This window comes from Anguilla rostrata, chromosome 16 (assembly GCF_018555375.3).
Source record: "Anguilla rostrata isolate EN2019 chromosome 16, ASM1855537v3, whole genome shotgun sequence".
Classification (NCBI taxonomy): Eukaryota; Metazoa; Chordata; class Actinopteri; order Anguilliformes; family Anguillidae; genus Anguilla; species Anguilla rostrata.
In genome coordinates this window covers 9,976,433-9,995,549 of record NC_057948.1, presented here as the reverse complement: position 1 = coordinate 9,995,549, position 19,117 = coordinate 9,976,433, and the positions used below count along the sequence as shown (strand labels likewise).

The window sequence follows — 19,117 nt, the reverse complement described above, 5'->3', positions numbered from 1 at the left end:
AATTGTGTCATATTGTGATGTCATACTACAAATTGTTTCAGCTGCTAAGTCCTATGTGAAGGAGCAATTCACCCTGGTTGGGAGGGTCTATTTTAAAGTAGTCAAGGGAAACTGAATTCGACGTTGAATTGCGTTGTTTTTTGCTATTTACTTCCATGTGCAAATAATGGTAAACTAGGCCCTTCCTGTAATTGCAGGCTATGCACAGTAATTATGACTGAGCATGGTTTGGGATGGTTGAGTCTCCGCAGGCAACTTTTTCTGGCTAATCGGCGGTCCTCACACAAGAAGAGACACCAGTGAGCTGTCCAGCTCGAGGGCGCTTCTCTAAATCCCACGGATATCACTTAACAGTGGCGAAAGTGTACTTTGAAGTTGTCCCTGTTTGCCGAAATCGGCAAGTCCTGTCACAAAGTAGGACACTGTGTACTAGATCACAGTCGACATCGTGACATCTTGAGGGGTCTCGCCGTTTTTATTTAAACAAGAACAAGGCTTTTTTCGCACGTTAAGTGTGACGTAGGTTTCAGATTTCAGTGTGTCCTATTCGCATACAGTGGTTCGCCTACATTCATTCAATTGTGGCCCTTTATTTTGGTATTTATTTCACTGAATGGTTACGCTCTTTCTTATCAGCTTTCTTCACTGTTTGACACGGAAAGCAGGGTGTGACTTGTAACCGGATCATCGACTAAATCACCTGTGCTTTGTTAGTAGTAGTGTCCTCTGGATTTGTGTAACAAAAGACTAATCGAAAGTGGCGTGCAAAAACCAGTTATGCCAGGGATAAGGAACCGCAGTTGAGTAAGATCTTCTTGTGTTTATTTAACTTTATTTAAGCGTAATGGTCAGAATTGCGAGCATTGGCCTACATATCAACACTGTTAGTCACAAAAACAGGGATTAGGTAGCCTATAGAGAAACCCCTACAGGCTAAAACTATCTTACGTTAGGCGACATGAGTGGAGAAGTCACACAGACACGATATTTAAATTAGACTAAAAGCACATTTTATTAAGGCCTACATTGTATAGTTCTTTATAATCGGACCGGCTACCAATTTTCTCAGCTATAGTTAGCCGAGATAATGATGTCTCCCATATGTCTACCTAAGTGGACAAACCTACACGTTTTTTAACTGCTTAGTTTACCGCTTATTGCGCTTCTGAAAATATAGCTTCCTGTGCGTGGCATTTTATAATTAATTCGTCTGTCTAATTTACTCACTAACTCAGTAATTTCTGTCCGCAGTTCACACGAACACCTGGGAATAATGCAAAACGGCGTTGTACGGTTCCAAGAGGGGGAGGCAGGGCTCGATAGAGTTAAAGCTCTGGCCGATTTTGATTGGATTAGCAGAGAGCTTAGCGAGTGAATAAGAGAAAGGGAGATGAGAGATGGGTGGAGAGAGAGACGACGGACACAGAGAAAAAGAGCGCAGCGCAACAGCCAGAAACCGATTAACGCCCTCTGCCCGGAAGAGAAAACAGGAACCAGGTCAAATCGATACAGAAAAGGAGATTTTTTTTCCATTTCTCCGCTCGGAATATAAGCAGTTGTGAATTAGATGGGGTGAGTGACGTCTGAATTCCGGCTAAGAGAGAACGCGGGTTAGGAAAGCTAAATGGATACTATACGGACTCCGTCTGGTGAGGGCAGCGACGTTGTGATTGTACCGGAGAATCTGATAAGTGCTTTCCGCGTGCGGTGAGGGGGAGTCGGTCGGACACATTGTGGGGAGCAGGAAGAAATGGAGAACCGCGTTTCTGCGACGCCTCTCCGCCCTCTGTCCGCCAAAACGATGAGGACGGTCCTAGCATTTGGTTGTCTCTTCTTTGTCACCAGAGGAGAAGACCCACAGACGCCAACAGCGGGCATGTCCATAGCTAACCAAAACAGTAACGTAACGGCCAGCGGCGACAGGAGATACATACACATCGGCGATGGGACGGCGCAGGAATTTGAATTTCCCGAAAACACCAAGGGAGTGATTGTAATTTGGAGCCAGTATCGGAGCGCAGCTGGCTGGAGGGGCCGGGAGAGCTCGAGTCAGACGGTGAATGTGCACTCTCTAAACCCGGAGGTTCTGGCCATCCTGAACGTGAGCGACAGCGGGCGTGAGGGGCCGGTGAGGAGCTACGTGGTCGGCATCAGGTCGGGCGTGGCCGGGCAAGCGCTGTTGCGAATCCAGCTAATGGACCTGGACCAGGACTCCCGGTCGGTCCTGGTGGAGGAGCGGTCCGATTACTCCATCAGGGTGTCCCCCGAGAGCGACGACCCGTCCGGCGAGCACTTCCAGTCGGGCGGGCTGTCCCACTTCTCGGAGAACCCGCTCCTCTTCGCCCTGCTGCCCCTCATCTTCATAAACAAGTGTGCCTTTGGCTGCAAGGTGGAGGTGGAGGTGCTGCGGTCCCTGGGCCGCAGCCCGGTGCCCCTGCTCCTGGGCGTGGCCAGCCAGTTCCTGGTCATGCCCGTGTACGCCTACTGCCTGTCCTGGTTGGCATCTCTGCCCAAAGCTCAGGCCCTGGGGCTGGTCATCACCTGCTCCGCCCCGGGGGGAGGGGGCGGGTACCTCTACAGCCTGCTGCTGGGCGGCGACGTCACGCTGGCCATCTCCATGACGCTGGTCTCCACGGTGGCGGCGGCGGCCATGATGCCCCTGTCCTCGGCCCTGTACGGGTGGCTGCTGGGCGTGCACGCCGCGCTGCACGTGCCCTTCGTCAAGATCCTGGGCACCCTCCTCTTCATCGCCATCCCCATCTCGCTGGGCGTGGCGGTCAAGCTGCGGCTGCCGGGGCTGAGCCGCGCCCTGCTGGCGCTGATCCGCCCCTTCAGCTTCCTGCTGATCGTGGGCGGGGTCTTCATGGCGTACCGCATGGGCGCGTCCATCCTGGCGCGGGTGCGGCCGCGCATCGTGGTGGCGGGCGTGACCGTGCCGGTGTTCGGGCTGCTGCTGGGCTACGCGGCGGCGCGGGGGGCGGGGCTGGACTCGCCGCGGCGCCGGACGGTGGCCATCGAGGTGGGCGTGCAGAACAGCCTCCTGGCGCTGGCCGTCATGCAGCTGTCCTTCCGGAGGTCCGAGGCGGACTTCGCCTCGCAGGCGCCCTTCATCGTGGCGCTCAGCAGCACCTCCGAGATGCTCCTCCTCGTCCTCGCCCACCTGGCCCACCGCTGGCTCCGCCCCCCGGCCCCCACGGACACCTGACCGGGGCGAGGGCTGATTGGGGCGTCTCAGACACGCTGGACAGTGACGAAAGTATTTTTCTCTCTCGAAAACCAAAGGCCTTTTTTCTCTCCCACTTTTTCTGTCTTTTTTTATGATTTGGTGAAAATTCCCGCTCTGTACATACACGCGAGGAGAGAAATGATTCTAAAAATGAAAGATATTTTTCTACCTTTAACTTTGTTTTGTAAATGAGACGAGGAGTGCGATTTGTATAATGTTTACAGAGCCCTGTGTGTCTTTTGGCAGGGGTTTGTGGGATTGGGAAAGGAGGCGGGGTTAACGGGGCTGGATGTTTCTGTCTGCTTCTCATCTGGACTGGAGGGAACGTACCTTTCTGTGTACTTGGATTGCGCGTTTGAGCTGGGGGAAAAATAAAAATGTTGTAAGGAATCGCAGTGGAATGTGTAAATGGGACCGGGGGGGGGAGGGGCGTGACAGAATGGAATTGAACAGGGTCAGGGAGGGTGTGTGGAAGATGGGTGCATGGGGGATTGTGGAGGGGAAACAGATGTGTGTTTGTCTCTGGTGTCTGTTTTGCATTAGCGTTTGCAGCGCTGTTTGTGTGCAGTGCTATATGTACGTCGCGGTTTTTTGTACGGTGCTGTGTATGTGTTGTGTTGTTTGTGCGCACAGCTGCATATTAATATCTGGCTTGTATTTGCCAATGTGACAACGCACACTGTTCTGTCCCGAGACGGGTCGGGTTGCCAAACAGGTCCAGGTCCGTTTACCGTTCTCTTTGCTGTTGACTTTAGCATGGCAGTGGGAGACCAACGGCGTGTGTTTGTTTGCGTGTGGGTGAGAGAATATGGAGATGAGGTCCCCTGATGCAACCGGAGGCTGCAGAGTCCAATGAAGTTAATGTTTTAGGGACAGAAGAGAGTGATGAAAACTGCTAACATTAGACCAAAAAGGCGGGGCTGGTGAGAGACGTGTGAGCGGGGGTGCGGGGGTGGAGAATGAGTTCTGTCGTTTGGCTGAAGAGGATTAGTCTGCGTTTAATCCTTCCAGCTGCTGGATAAAGAGAGACGCCCTTACTCCTTACCGCGTTAAATATTTTTAGACAGTTAAAAGGCTGTTTTTCTGGTGCCTCGGGGCCCAGTGTGGGAGGGACCACTGTAAACACACCTGGGGCAGGTACGGGTACACCTGTCGCATAGCCAACGCCTGTTCTTTTGAGGGCCTTGAGCTCTGTCCTTGCTTGCCGTAATGAGGTCTCTGTTCAGTGCCTGGTGTGCTCACTAATTGCCTCATTAGGAGGGAGAAGCAAACGGGTCGGGACTGATATTTATTTCAGTGTTACTGGCAGTTTATTATTATCGCTTAAGTGTTTATGTTATTCTTTTGGGTGATTTCAGATGATGACCCGCAGAGAGAACACCGCACACTCGCACAAATGCGCTGACCTCGCAGCTGAGCGTCTCACTTTCCCACCTGCGTGTGCTGTGTTTGGCCCGTCGCCTTCGCCCGTTCTCTGCTGAAGCCGGAGCCTTATTTGTGCCGTCTCCCGGTCTCCCTGGCATTTGTGCTCCTTTTCGCCGGCATCCCTCGCTCGCTCGCACGCACACGTGAAAACTCGCCCGACTCCCCGAGTGTGTCAGCGGCGCTGTGGTTTTAGCACTTAGTGTGCTTGTGAAGGGATCCGCTGGAGCAGTCGTAGCCACGTCTCCTATGCGTCTCTGAAGTCTTCCCGGTTACTGTTTACATGTTTGCGTTCCATTATGAAGCGATCGTTTTCGCTGACCCCATTCTTCTTATCTGACCGAATGTTTTTGTTGTCTCCCTCACTCCCTCTTGCCCTTCCTGCTTTCTTGCCCTGCAATCTCGGCGAAAGGTTTTATAGTTCCTCTTGCTGATAATCTGACTGTGATCTTCGTGATTCAGTCCAGGGCTTGAGGTAATTACACACCCTCAGTAGCCACACCGTGTGTGTGTGTGTGTGTGTGTGTGTGTGTGTGTGCGTCCGTGTGCAGAGTCTGATCACTGCAGCGATATTATCTCCGTGCTCTGGGGATACCTCTTCCGCAGATGCAGGTAAGTATACCGCCTGCAGGTGCTCCAGGTGGGCGTTCGTACCGAGGCCCTGAATCAGTGCTGCAGTATTGACACATCCTCCTCTGCAGTGTGGGACACAATAGGAAACACTGAAAGATTGATGAGGCGCTGAGATTAAACTTTAATGAGATCCTCCGAACGTCCTACCCCATCAAGCCTGACGTCTTTTACCCCAAATCCTACACCCCTCACTCAACAACTGACCCTCGCCCCACCCTACTGTCCTTCACCAAACTAAAAATGCCTCTCTCACCCAGCTGGCCTTACCCAAATTCCCCTTACCACCCCTCAACTGTCCCTAACCCACCCACCTTGCTTCCTCTCAGTCACCCAATGACCTCCCATGCAGCAAAATGCCCCTCACCCAATTAGTCTGTTGGGTAATTCTAAGGGTCTGTCTGTTCTGTTGATGATTATTGTGGGTGTCAGGGGCGTCATGATCACGACCGTGATTATGTTTTACACTGACGCAACAGTGCGATCACTGGTGCTGTTTACCTTAAATGGATCGATGTTCCTCAGACACAATCTACTGACAGACCTGTCAGCGCAACATGGGGAACATGAGCTGCCGGGACAGGGCAGGCATATCGATCAATCAGGAAGAAGCGGAGTGGAGTCGACCAATCAAAAACGTTGGAGCTGCACTCATTAGTCACCAGAGACGTGAGCCGCACCCCCCAGCATCACAATGGCCATAGTCGACTCATAACTCCAGGCTTAAGAGATTGTTTTCATGGAGGCATGGTCAGATTCCTTAAAAATGTATCTTTCCTCCCTTGTCCCCTTGTCTCCTTGTGTGCCAGAAGGGTTAACTGGCTAACATGACAGGAAACATTCAAATTGTTAAAGACATGTGATCTGTCCTCATTTGTCTCCCATGACAAAGGATACAAAATGCACCCCTTCTGCTGGTAGTGATTGGGCTATTCAATGCTTTGCTTCAATGAATGCATGAACAGGAGATAGAAAGATAAAAAAACAAGTAAATCAAGAATCCTAGTTGTTTTGATTCCAGATTTCAGTAAAATGTTGTTTATTTAGGAGCCATTTATGTTTAAACAACACATATTTGCTGGAGGTTTCAATATCAGTTGTGAACAATGTTGCCTCAAACAATACTGGAGTGAAGGAGGATGTACACATTCCTATATTTCCAAATTTCTTCGCATTTCCTCATTTCTTTTCTTCCCCTTCCTTTTTGGCGATACATTCAGAAGAAATCCAGGAAAGGAAGCAAGGTAGGAAAAATGGGAAATGAGTAAAGAATTCAAGCAGTCTATGTATTTGTCCAGCCTACTGTACGGTATTAAGTCAGGGGTGGTTGGGAGAGGGTACAGGGTAATTTTCTCTGGCTTCTGATTGGTTCTCATTATATAAACGTGGCCTTGACCACAGACAGCCTTGCCACCTTCAATGTCTCTAAGGTCACATTAATGATCAACAACACAGAATCATCTCGAGTAATGAATATTTGTGTCTAAACTTGAAAACAATTATTTTCAGACGCAATTATTGACTGGAAGCGGGTTCATAAGTTAGTTAAGAGGTAGGCAGTGTAGCATAGCTTTTCCCCCCTTGTTCTTGTTCTGAGCAAGATACCTGAAATGCATCTGTAAAATATGCAACTCCGTAAATTATTGTATATACAATGTAATGTATATGACTCGCTACAGGCAAGGGCGTCTTCTAAATACCAAACTGTAATGTAATAAAACCCCATGAGTTATGAGTTTTCTACCATCTATGTTTACGACTATCTTGTACTCTGGACGTACTGAGCAAGAGTGCGTGGATTGGAGGAGTTGCACCTCGCGTCACACCAATTGAATTAGAGAGCGCGAAGGTACAGGAGGCGGAAGTGGGGAAAACTGCAAGGGTAAAAACTGAGAGAATTTTTTTTGTGAAATCTCAGTTCTTTGGAAGTAGAAGGTTCTATCTTAAATGTTTGCTCAGAAACTAGTTAGAGATAAAAACACAACGGAGTCACGACACCTATAGTATAGTTGTGTTCTGTGTCTCACCAACAGAAATTTAAAGGTAGCACATATATAGACACAGCAGTTCTCTTGTGAGTTTTTAGTACGCTAGCTACGTTGCTAGTAACTTTACAAACACACTACAATCCGCCGTTCCTTAGCTAGCAAACGTGAGTTCAATCGCTACTTGTTTTTATTGTTCCCTCGATTGCCGTTAGCTGTATAAGGATGCCGTTCCATCTGTCTGCTGTAAACCAAGGACATTAGGTCAGCTAGCAAGACAACGGAATTTCACTATGTCTCTTGGGGCATCTAGTGTTTCGCTGTCCGCTAAGAAGGGGACTTTCTCAGCACTTCTGGGTAAGTTGCTAGTTATTTGGCCGGCTCTGTAGCTCCCAATATTGTTGTCAGTTAATTGCCAAGAAACATTTAATATACAGGTAGTGAGTGAACCAATTAATAGTTACGTATTTAAAATGTGGTGGGCCGCCATGTGTAGGTATTGTATGGCAATGTCTGTCAGCATCTGAAAGTCTGCAAGTGGAACAAGACACCACTCTTCTATGAGAAAGTTGATCAAAGCATTCTTAGCTGATTGGAAGATATTGCTTCCAGTAGCCTTCCAGAATACACCCCGCCCCCCCAATAAATAAATACATACATGCATGCATGCATACATACATACATACATACAACTAACTAACTTGATTAGATTAAGGATAGTATTGACTGAGGAGACCACTGTTGTGATTCTCAGACCATTGGATAGCTAGTTGTGCCCTGTGGCACAAAAGACTCCCCTTTCTGCAGGATAGAAGTGCCTTCTGTGAATGAGGAGATAATTATTCAGTATCCATCTATCCGTCCATTATCTATACCTGCTTATTCCTGGTCAGGCTTGCGGGGGCTGCTGGAGCCTATCCCAGCATGCATTGGGCGAGAAGCAGAAACATACCCTGGACAGGTTGCCAATCTATTGCAGGACACACACACCATTAATCACTCAGTAGCAATAACTAACTTTAGAAACAGTGACATTGCCTTCTAAGGGTTTATGTGTATCCTGGAAGAACCCTTAACTTTTGGAACATGGTTACATTTTTTTTGTTCACTACCAGCAGCTAGCTGTATGAAACAGGTTGAAGTATGGAATCTCACAGCTTAAAATTTATTTATGAGTTAGTAGCTCTATCATTGGTTTGCCTGTGAGACCTGTTTTGTGCCACAGCTCCCCCCAGTGGATGGAGGTTATATGACACTGTTCTATTCCCTGCACTGGTGCAGCAGCCCATGTGAGGAAGAGGCCTGCGTGTGGGAGCGAACGCGAGCTACAGGAGGCGGCAATCCAGCTGCTGAACCGGAACCAGAACCTTCCGGAGTTGCTTCAGGAGGTTCGCTGGGTGGGAGGGGGGGAGGAGGGTTCGGGGAGAGCCTGACCACTCCCCAGACCTGCTGACATATCACAGTCAGTCACATGCACAGTCAGTCACATAAAGGTGATGTCACTGATATGCAGTTGGTTTTCTTGCAGCAGGTAGATGCAACACCTTGTAAGGTGAGCTGCTTGGCAGAGGAGGGACTGAGAGGTCTCCTTGACAAAGATGCTACACCTGGGACTGAGAGTTTGTGCACGCTTGGTGGTTCTCTCCTGGGTAGGTTCAGCATCAGTTGGGATTGGGACATTACCCAACAGTGTGATGCAGTAACTTAATATTTATTAATTTCGCTCATTTGTTTTCTTGCCTAGCAATGTCACCACTGTGTTTAGTGTGCATTGGTGTCTATTTCAATGTGTACAATGTGCATTTGTGTGCATTTCAGTGTGTAATGAGTGTGTTTGTGTGTATTTCAGTATATAAAGGCATGTGTGTGTATTTCAGTGTGTAAGGTGTGTGTTTGTGTGCATTTCAGTGTGTAAGGTGTATGTGTGTGTATGTCAGTGTGTAAGGTGTATATCTGTGTGCATTTCAGTGTGTAAGGTGTTTGTGTGCATTTCAGTGTGTAAGGTGTATGCTTTTGTGTATTTCAGTGAGTAAGGTGTGTGTTTGTGTATTTCAGTGTGTAAGGTGTGCGTTTGCATTTCAGTGTGTAAGCTGTGTGTTTGTGTGCATTTCAGTGTGTAAGGTGTGTTTTTTGTGTGTTTCAGTGTGTAAGGTGTGTTTTTTGTGTGTATTTCAGTGTGTAAGGTGTGTTTTTTGTGTGTATTTCAGTGTGTAAGGTGTATGCTTTTGTGTATTTCAGTGTGTAAGGTGTGCGTTTGCATTTCAGTGTGTAAGGTGTGTTTTTTGTGTGTATTTCAGTGTGTAAGGTGTGTTTTTTGTGCGTATTTCAGTGTGTAAGCTGTGTGTTTGTATGTATTTCAGTGTGTAAGGTGTGTTTTTTGTGTGTATTTCAGTGTGTAAGGTGTGTTTTTGTGTGTATTTCAGTGTGTAAGGTGTGTTTTTTGTGTGCATTTCAGTGTGTAAGATGTATGCTTTTGTGTATTTCAGTGAGTAAGGTGTGTGTTTGTGTATTTTAGTGTGTAAGGTGTGCGTTTGCATTTCAGTGTGTAAGGTGTGTTTGTGTGCATTTCAGTGTGTAAGCTGTGTGTTTGTGTGCATTTCAGTGTGTAAGGTGTGTTTGTGTGCATTTCAGTGTGTAAGCTGTGTGTTTGTGTGCATTTCAGTGTGTAAGCTGTGTGTTTGTGTGCATTTCAGTGTGTAAGGTGTGTTTGTGTGCATTTCAGTGTGTAAGCTGTGTGTTTGTGTGCATTTCAGTGTGTAAGCTGTGTGTTTGTGTGCATTTCAGTGCGTAAGCTGTGTGTTTGTGTGCATTTCAGTGTGTAAGCTGTGTGTTTGTGTGCATTTCAGTGTGTAAGCTGTGTGTTTGTGTGCATGTCAGTGTGTAAGCTGTGTGTTTGTGTGCATGTCAGTGTGTAAGCTGTGTGTTTGTGTGCATTTCAGTGTGTAAGGTGTGTGTTTGTGTGCATTTCAGTGTGTAAGCTGTGTGTTTGCATTTCAGTGTGTAAGCTGTGTGTTTGTGTGCATTTCAGTGTGTAAGGTGTGTTTTTTGTGTGTATTTCAGTGTGTAAGCTGTGTGTTTGTGTGCATTTCAGTGTGTAAGCTGTGTGTTTGTGTATTTCAGTGCGTAAGCTGTGTGTTTGTGTGCATTTCAGTGTGCGCCCTGCAGAGGGAGTCTGTGCGGTTGGGGGTTCCGGTGGGGGTGCTCTCGGCCAGGCTGATGGCAGATAAAGTGCGCAGGATTTCGGGGAGCAGCGAGGGGGTCCTGCTGAACTCCGCCCAGAGGGTACGTCTCGCAGTGCAGAGGAGCTGGGTTTGACGTTCAGGTCTTACAGCTCCGTGTGTTGAGGCGTGTTGACTGCTCCCTTTCCAGGCTGAGCTGGCGGCGTTGGTGAAGTCGACTCAAGAGCTGCGCTCTCTGGGAGCTTTTAGCCCTCAGCTCTTCTGCCAGGAACTCTGGAGTGTTCAGGTGAGTGTGTGCTCAGGGGAGCGTGTCTTCAGGGGAGTGCTCTGGTCAGTGTGTGCTCATTTGAGTGCTCTAGTTAGCGTGTGTTCAGGTGAGTGTGTGATCAGGTGAGTGCTCTAGTTAGCGTGTGTTCAGGCGAGTGTGTGATCAGGTGAGTGCTCTAGTTAGCATGTGTTCAGGCGAGTGTGTGATCAGGTGAGTGCTCTAGTTAGCGTGTGTTCAGGCGAGTGTGTGATCAGGTGAGTGCTCTAGTTAGCGTGTGTTCAGGCGAGTGTGTGATCAGGTGAGTGCTCTAGTTAGCGTGTGTTCAGGTCAGTGTGTGCTCGTTTGAGTGCTCTAGTTAGCGTGTGTTCAGGCGAGTGTGTGATCAGGTGAGTGCTCTAGTTAGCGTGTGTTCAGGTCAGTGTGTGCTCAGGTGAGTGCTCTAGTTAGCGTGTGTTCAGGCGAGTGTGTGACTTGCCCGTGTCTCCTGCGTTGTGCAGACGCTGCCCCCGTTAGAGGTGGCCTGGAGTCTGCACTCTGGGAACGTTCTCTCTCTGGGCACCATTTTGGACAGGTAAACGAACGGCCATACCGTACGCGTTCACTGCTGATTTACAGTGAGGGGGAGTGTCTGGGTGAGTCGGTGGTTCTCATCTGTGATTTGGTGACAGTGAGGAGGGGGCGGGCCCCTGGCTGGAGCCGGAGTTGCGAGCTCTTTGCGGGCCGATGGCTGCAGAGGATGAAGACATGAGACGGGAGGTTCTCACAGGTACTGCGGCTCCGCCCCCACACCTTCCACACCTGAGTACACCCCTACCTCCCCTCCCCATTATTACATGACATTTATTTGGCTAGCCAAAGCAACATACAATAGGGGCATACAGAAGGTCATTTGAACAGCTGCGTTTTACCTACCCCACCTTTTTCATACATGTCACGTGAGCTGAACTGAGTCGGCTCTTTCCAGAGTAACCCATATCACGTGTTCATTTTTCCTGTTTGGGGACTGGCCGTTTATTCTGTGCAGGTAAACTGCAGGGTGTTTGTGTTGTAGGCGTGGCTTCGGTGCTGATTCGGGCGGGGTTCCAGGAGACCCAGGACCCTGGCACGACCGGCAGGAGGCTCACCCAGGCGTGCAGGCGTGCTCTGGACAACATGCTCTCCTGTGAGTGTCCCCATCGTCTGACCTCATTTCCTGTCGTTGTCCCCCTTCTGTGACCTCACTTCCTGTGAGTGTCTCCCTGCTGCAAATCTGTGATTGGTGGCGTGTTATGCTCTGGTAACTTGCTGCCTTTCCCTGTTAATTATGTGGCAGTGCGTTAGAGCTGTGGACGACCACATCAAAACATTTAAAGATGACCTCTGTCTCCTCATTCCACGTTCTTCCTGTGGTCACTGACTGTCTGTCTGTCTGTCTGCAGGGGTGCTGGACAGTGTGAGTCAGTCACAGCCGGTGCAATCCCAGCTACAAGTTGCAGAGTCATGGTAAATAAAGAGATGAATGTTGGCATGGTGCCGCAGTGCTGTAATGTGTTGGAATGCATCCGTGTGATTGAGTGTTACAGTATATTAGCGTATATCAGTGTGGCAATGTATCAGTGTCTCAGTATTATATTGTTGTAGCATGAGTGTGAACATGTCATGGTATGGTGGTATTACAGTGTTAAATTGTCTCAGAACTGGAAATGCCTTGGAAAATGTATCCAGATAGAGACAGGCAGTGAAGGCTGTTCTGTTATCTGGGTCGTGGGTTCTTGTAGACCGTGAGGGAAACTGTTTTTATGGTTAAGGCCTGTTTTCACCAGGAATGAGAACCGCACCAGAACTGCAACGATAAAAATAATTCCACTTTGAATCGACGAAACATTACCTATAGCAATATCACTAGAGACTGTTTCGTGCTGAGATACATTTTTAGAGGGCTAGAAGGCATGCTAAGGAAAGTGAGGCAGTGGTGTACAGGGCTAGACATGGTTTTTTCCCAGGGAGCTGTACGTAGGAGGGCACTCTTAGGAAAGAGTAGGGTGTGTCTGTTGAACTTTATTTTTGGGCAGGCTAAACTAGCGACTTGGAAGCGTGTCACAGCCAAACACTGAGCAACATTCCAAAGCAACAGGAAATCCAAAGGCCAGACATCCAAGAAAACTCGACAATGCCTTTTTAGAAAAGGGGGAAATTCAAAGAGTATTTATTACATCTACAAAGTAGGGAATTTGCCAATGGAACTTACACAAAGGACAACAGAACAAACATACCCGAAAATAAAAGCCCTAACCCTGGCAGGGAGGTTTATAGGGGTGTCTCGCAAATACCCACAATGCCACCCGGCGCCCGTGGGCGGCAGGAAGCACCCCGCTGTTCCCGAAAGGGGCAGCTGCACGTTCGGAGAACCGCAGGTCCCGTTCCACACCGCAGCGAAAATTATGACCGACCGAGTTCAGGAAAAGGAAACCAAAAAAACAAAAACAAAACCATAACAACAAACAGTAGACGGGCGCGCCCGCAGGAAGCGAGAGAGAGTTTATCTCTGCCACCATCTTCTAAATTGTAAGCTCCGCCCACGCTGCTCCGTCCGCCTGTCCCACGCGCGCCAGTGAGTAGGAGAAACACAAAGCCTTGCGGCTGGGTCAGTGGAGGGAGAAGGCCTTGTGTGCGGGCTGGGTCAGTGGAGGGAGAAGGCCCTGTGTGCGGGCTGGGTCAGTGGAGGGAGAAGGCCCTGTGTGCGGGCTGGGTCAGTGGAGGGAGAAGGCCTTGTGTGTGGGCTGGGTCAGTGGAGGGAGAAGGCCCTGTGTGCGGGCTGGGTCAGTGGAGGGAGAAGGCCCTGTGTGCGGGCTGGGTCAGTGGAGGGAGAAGGCCCTGTGTGCGGGCTGGGTCAGTGGAGGGAGAAGGCCCTGTGTGCGGGCTGGGTCAGTGGAGGGAGAAGGCCCTGTGTGCGGGCTGGGTCAGTGGAGGGAGAAGGCCCTGTGTGCGGGCTGGGTCAGTGGAGGGAGAAGGCCCTGTGTGCGGGCTGGGTCAGTGGAGGGAGAAGGCCCTGTGTGCGGGCTGGGTCAGTGGAGGGAGAAGGCCCTGTGTGCGGGCTGATGGCAGCAGGGCTTTGGGGGGAGCTCTCCTGCTACACACTCGTGGAAAACAAACTGCCATTTCAGCACTTGTTTCAGCACTTAGCTTTTCATTTTATGTTGATGCAGTGGGGGCTGTGTCTGTATAAGAAAACTGAAGATTATTCGTTCTCTCTCTCTCTGATTCTCTCTCTCTCTCTCTGTGTCTCTCTCTCTCTCTCAGGGTGCAGGTGTTTGATGTGTCCGTGTGCAGCGTGTCTGTCTGCAGCGATGTGTTTCTGCGCTTCCTCATCCACTCCCTCACACACACCCTCACCTACAAGCCACGCCTCAAAGGTGAGCCTGCTAATACGCACGCACACACACACACACACACACACACACATACATACTGTATCAGTGTTAACACACACACATCTCCCCAGTGTCTGATGCCATCGCCATGCAGAGTGCCTGGAGCTTTGCTAAGACGTCTCGCTTGCTGACGCTGCTGTATCGGAAGGTAGGAGCCTGAGGTTAATTTGGCAACTGAGATGTTTGTTAAAAGAAGTACTGTCTGTGTTTTCACCTGGGATTCTGGAAACAGTGCCCTCTCCCAGCCCCATCACAGTTCAGTTTCATTTGCATGGCTTTATTTGCATGGTGATCATGTAATGGCGGCTCTCCTCCCTCCCTCCCTCTCTCTCTCTCTCCCCAGCTCTCGGTGCTCTCCAGTGTGGATGAGCTGCTCTCTCACCTCCTGCAGGTGCTGGAGACTCACGAGGTGAACTGGCAGCATGTGCTGTCTCACCTTTCCACTCTGTTGGTGTACCACCCAGATGCCCAGCACAGCCTTACAGGTACACACACACACACACATATACCCAGCACAGCCTTACAGGTACACACACACACACACACACACACACACACACACACACACCCAGCACAGCCTTACAGGTACACACACACACACATATACCCAGCACAGCCTTACAGGTACACACACACACACACACACACACACACACACACACCCAGCACAACCTTACAGGTACACACACACACACACACACACACACACACCCAGCACAGCCTTACAGGTACACACACACACACACATATACCCAGCACAGCCTTACAGGTACACACACACACACACACACACACCCAGCACAGCCTTACAGGTACACACACACATATACCCAGCACAGCCTTACAGGTACACACACACACGCACACACACACACACACCCAGACCCAGCACAAGCACAGTCTTACAGATACACACAAACACACACACACACACACACACACACACACACCCAGCACAGCCTTACAGGTACACACACACGCGCACACAGACACTCAGACCCAGCACAAGCACAGTCTGACAGATACACACAAACACACACACACACCCAGCACGGCCTTACAGGTACACGCACAGACACAAGGGAAACCACGTAAATGACTGAGCCGAGAGATTTAGTGTAAATGGAGAACAGCAGAGGCCCCAGTACAGGCCCCTGTGGGACTTCTGTAACAAGGGGATGAGGTGCAGAGAGAGACCCCATCGCAGTGACCTTATAGATAGGAAGCAAAGCAAGAGAGGGCAGTCCCAGAAATGCCCATCTCAATCACTATGGAGATCAGTAGTTGGTGGTTGACCGTGACATACGCACACATGCGTGCACACACACGGACACACACACACACACACACACATACATACACTCTCACTGTCTCTCTCTGTAGTACAATATAAGCTGTTAGTATTCAGTATCTGAATTACCGCCCAGAGATGCTGTCCCGTCTCCTGCGGTCTGCGTTCGAGGGCTACGATCTGGAGAGCATGATCACTGCCTTCCTGCTCGCCCGCCAGGGGGCGCTGGAGAGCCCTGCCATCTTCCCTCCTTACAGCCAGTGGTTCAAGGTACGACTCCCCCTCTCAGGTTCTCAGGTTAAAGTCTCTCAGTCAGGTGTATGTCTCAGTCAGGTGTAGGTCTCAGTCCGGTGTAATTCTCTCAGGTATAGGCTAGAGGTCTCATTTTGGCCCCTCAGGTGAAGTTCTGTTTCTACTCTGTCAGATGTCTTTTGGCAATGCCAGTGGTTACCATGGGAACAGTAAGAAGTCTTTAGTGTTCCTGCTGAAGTTCCTGTCGGACCTGGTGCCCTTCGATCCCCCGCAGTACCTGAAGGTGACGTCCACTTCCTGTGCCGCTGGCATTGTGCTGCATGGGACTGTGAGCTTTTCTCCTCTGTGTCTCACACCTGTGCTGCTCTCTCTCTCAGGTGCACCTGCTCCACCCCCCCTTTGTCCCAGCCAAGCACCGCATCCTCCTGCTGGAGTACGTGTCCCTCGCCAAGACCAGGCTGGCAGACCTACGGGTACGAAATTTTTACAGGGCGGAGCTCAGCATCAGAAGTGCGGGGCTCTGTCAAATGGGCGGGGCTTAGCGCCAGCAAGGCGGGGCTCAGTGTCTGCAATGCGGGATTTAGTTTCTGCTGGGCGGGGCTCAGTGTCAGTTGGGCGGGGCTTAGTGTCAGCAGGGCGGGGCTCAGTGTCAGGGGCTCTGTAGGGCGGTAGTGTCAGCAGGGCGGGGCTCAGTGTCAGTTGGGCGGGGCTCAGTGTCAGCAGGGCGGGGCTTAGTGTCAGCTGGGTGGGGCTCAGTGTCAGCAGGGCGGGGCTCAGTGTCCAGTGGGTGGGGCTCAGTGTCAGTAGGTCGGGGCTTAGTGTCAGCAGGGCAGGGCTTAGTGTCAGCAGGGGGGCTGAGTGTCAGCAGGCGGGGCAGTGTCAGCTGGGGGGCTCTGGTCCGTGGTGGCTCAGTGTCAGTGGGATGGGGCTTAGTGTCAGCAGGGCAGGGCTTAGTGTCTGTAGGGTGTGGCTGAGTGCGGATAGAGCAGAGAGGAGTGAGCTGAGGGGTGTCGGTCTGTGTGTCTCCAGGTGTCGGTGGAGGAGATGGGGCTCTATGAGGATGTCTCCACAGCCACTGCACCAGTGCAGGTGAGTGATGCCACATAACCCCACCGCTGCCTGCATTACACCTGTATGTACATGGGTGTTAACGTGTGTATACGCTTCCGTGTGTGTGTGTGTGTGTGTGTGTGGTGTGTGCTGGTGTGCGTGTGGTGTGGTGTGGTGTGGTGTGGGTGCGCTGTGCTGTGTGGGTGTGTGTGTGGTGCGTGTGGCGTGTGTGGTGCGTGTGTGTGCTGTGTGTGGTGTGTGGGTGTGCCCGCCCCGTGCCTGTGGCTGTTGGCGTGGACAGGGCCCGGTGCTAGTTCGAGAGCACGGGGAAGATCTCTGCAGCTGTGATGGAAGCCAGGTAACTCTCTTTCAGTGTGTACCTGTCTGTTCCCCCGGTCCCTCTGTCTCAGCATGTACCAAACTAATATTTGTCGACAAACAGGGAGTGTACCATCATTAATTAAAATTTTTTTTTTAAGTCCGGGGACGCTCTGAACAGATTAAGAACAGCGCCACGTTTGTTAAAATTTTGAAAGTGGCAGAGCACTTTGCGTTGGACAGCTCGAGCGTTCAGAAAGCGCTTTTAGGGACACGGTACAAAGATGACGATAGCTGTACTTTTGTTGTACATCGCTCTGGATTAGAGCGTCTGCCAAATGCCTGTAATGTAATGTAATGTAATGGACTGTGTGAAGTCATGATGCTTTAACTGCATTTGGACTGTCAGAAGAGCAGTGGCATGAGACCCACATTATTAATCTCAACATTCAATACATTTTTATGTTTTCTGAACAATATAAAATTAAACGAGGTAGCTAATCCACAAAATGCCAAGCACTGAACGAGCATAGCTTGCGTATCAGCGTTAGCAGTGGGGTCGTTTGAAAATGCTAAAATGTCAACAGTGTTGTTGATTGTTATTGGCTACCTGATCACAGTTAATGGATTCCTACAAAGGTGAATGTCTGATGTGTTATTGAAATGTCTTGTTAACGATGTTAACGTGAGGTTTCATACATGCTGTGCCTTCTGCATGTCTGCAGTATTTTTAGGAAGCCCTACTTCCTGTCCCGGTTCCTCCCAGCTCTTCTGACTCCACGAGTGGTGAGACCCCCCCCCCCCCCCCACCCTCAAATACTCAGCACACAGACCCCTCCCTCTCCCACGCACACATACACAAGAATATGCAACATTCTGCTCTAAATTTGCCAGAACTGTAATTGTAATGGCATATGACTTGAGAAGAGCCTACGTGACATGACATTGATTGAGTGTGGGTGTGGCAGAGTGACTGTAGATGTGGCACAGTGAGTGTGGATGTGACACAATGAGTGTGGGTGTGGCAGAGTGACTGTAGATGTGACACAGTGAGTGTGGATGTGACACAGTGAGTGTGGGTGTGACAGAGTGACTGTAGATGTGACACAGTGAGTGTGGATGTGACAAGTGACTGTAGATGTGACACAGTGAGTGGATGTGACCATGGTGGGTGGACACAGTGAGTGTGGATGTGACACAGTGAGTGTGGATGTGACAGAGTGAGTGTGGGTGACTGGGTGTGACAGTTATGGATTGTCTCCTTTCCTCCTCCAGCTTCCTGAAATGGCCGACGCTCGAATGGCTTTCATTGAGTCACTCAGGAAGTGAGTCCTGCACACCTGCTGACGCGCACAGCTATGTAACCGCACGCGACTACATACCATATGCAACCATAGAATTACAAACAACCATAGCCCACCACATAACTGCATAACTCTCTGATTGATATGTGGATCGTTGTTGTACAGGGCAGAGAAGATTCCACCATCTTTATATTCCGCTTACACTCAGTCCTGTGAGAGAGAGAGACAGAGACAGCTGGAAGGTATGTATCTCCCTCCTTTTCACCTCTGTGCTGTCTGTACTCTCTCTCTCTCTCTCTCTCTCTCTCTCTCTCTCTCTCTCTCTCTCTCTCTCTCTCTCTCTCTCTCTGTTGATATGAGAATTATGTGAGCATGCACCTGTGTGCACATGTCTAGGTATGTGTGTTTAACCTGTACAGGTGTGTTTGAATATGTACCTGTGTGCGCGCAGGTGTGTTTGAGCATGTACCTGCATGTATGTCTGTGTGTGCGTGCAGGTGTGTTTGAGCATGTACCTGCATGTATGTCTGTGTGTATGCACAGGTGTGTTTGAGCATGTACCTGCATGTATGTCTGTGTGTATGCACAGGTGTGTTTGAGCATGTACCTGCATGTATGACTGTGTGTACACACAGGTGTGTTTGAGCATGTACCTGCATGTACATTCTCAGCTTATATTTAAAGGTATTTTTATTAACTTGTTTCACCGTGTATAAATTACAGCACTTTTTACACATAGCTTCCCCGTTTCAGGGCACCTTAATGTTTGGGACATATTGGTT

General features: G+C 49.9%; 2 protein-coding genes across 2 annotated transcripts in view; both read left to right on the top strand.

Moving 5' to 3' along the window:
• Positions 1–1,138: 1,138 nt before the first annotated feature.
• Positions 1,139–3,616, top strand: LOC135242542 (P3 protein-like). Its single transcript, XM_064313657.1, has one exon. The coding sequence runs from the start codon at positions 1,751–1,753 to the stop codon at positions 3,203–3,205; it is 1,455 nt and encodes a 484-aa protein (XP_064169727.1). The 5' UTR covers positions 1,139–1,750; the 3' UTR covers positions 3,206–3,616.
• A 3,500-nt stretch (positions 3,617–7,116) lies between these two features.
• Positions 7,117–19,117, top strand: part of LOC135242622 (Fanconi anemia group A protein-like) — a 23,374-nt gene continuing 11,373 nt past the window's right edge. Inside the window, 20 exon segments of the mRNA XM_064313773.1 lie at positions 7,117–7,620; positions 8,545–8,651; positions 8,792–8,912; positions 10,415–10,545; positions 10,633–10,728; positions 11,208–11,281; positions 11,379–11,476; positions 11,762–11,872; positions 12,129–12,192; positions 13,990–14,102; positions 14,192–14,268; positions 14,464–14,605; positions 15,548–15,681; positions 15,836–15,946; positions 16,041–16,136; positions 16,693–16,752; positions 16,986–17,071; positions 17,757–17,817; positions 18,307–18,356; positions 18,501–18,577. Coding sequence (XP_064169843.1) covers positions 7,557–7,620; positions 8,545–8,651; positions 8,792–8,912; positions 10,415–10,545; positions 10,633–10,728; positions 11,208–11,281; positions 11,379–11,476; positions 11,762–11,872; positions 12,129–12,192; positions 13,990–14,102; positions 14,192–14,268; positions 14,464–14,605; positions 15,548–15,681; positions 15,836–15,946; positions 16,041–16,136; positions 16,693–16,752; positions 16,986–17,071; positions 17,757–17,817; positions 18,307–18,356; positions 18,501–18,577 — 1,873 coding nt within the window. The 5' untranslated portion in view covers positions 7,117–7,556.

Excerpts from the sequence above, each read along its gene's own strand:
- LOC135242542 (XM_064313657.1), top strand. The coding sequence starts at position 1,751 with ATGGAGAACCGCGTTTCTGCGACGCCTCTCCGCCCTCTGTCCGCCAAA.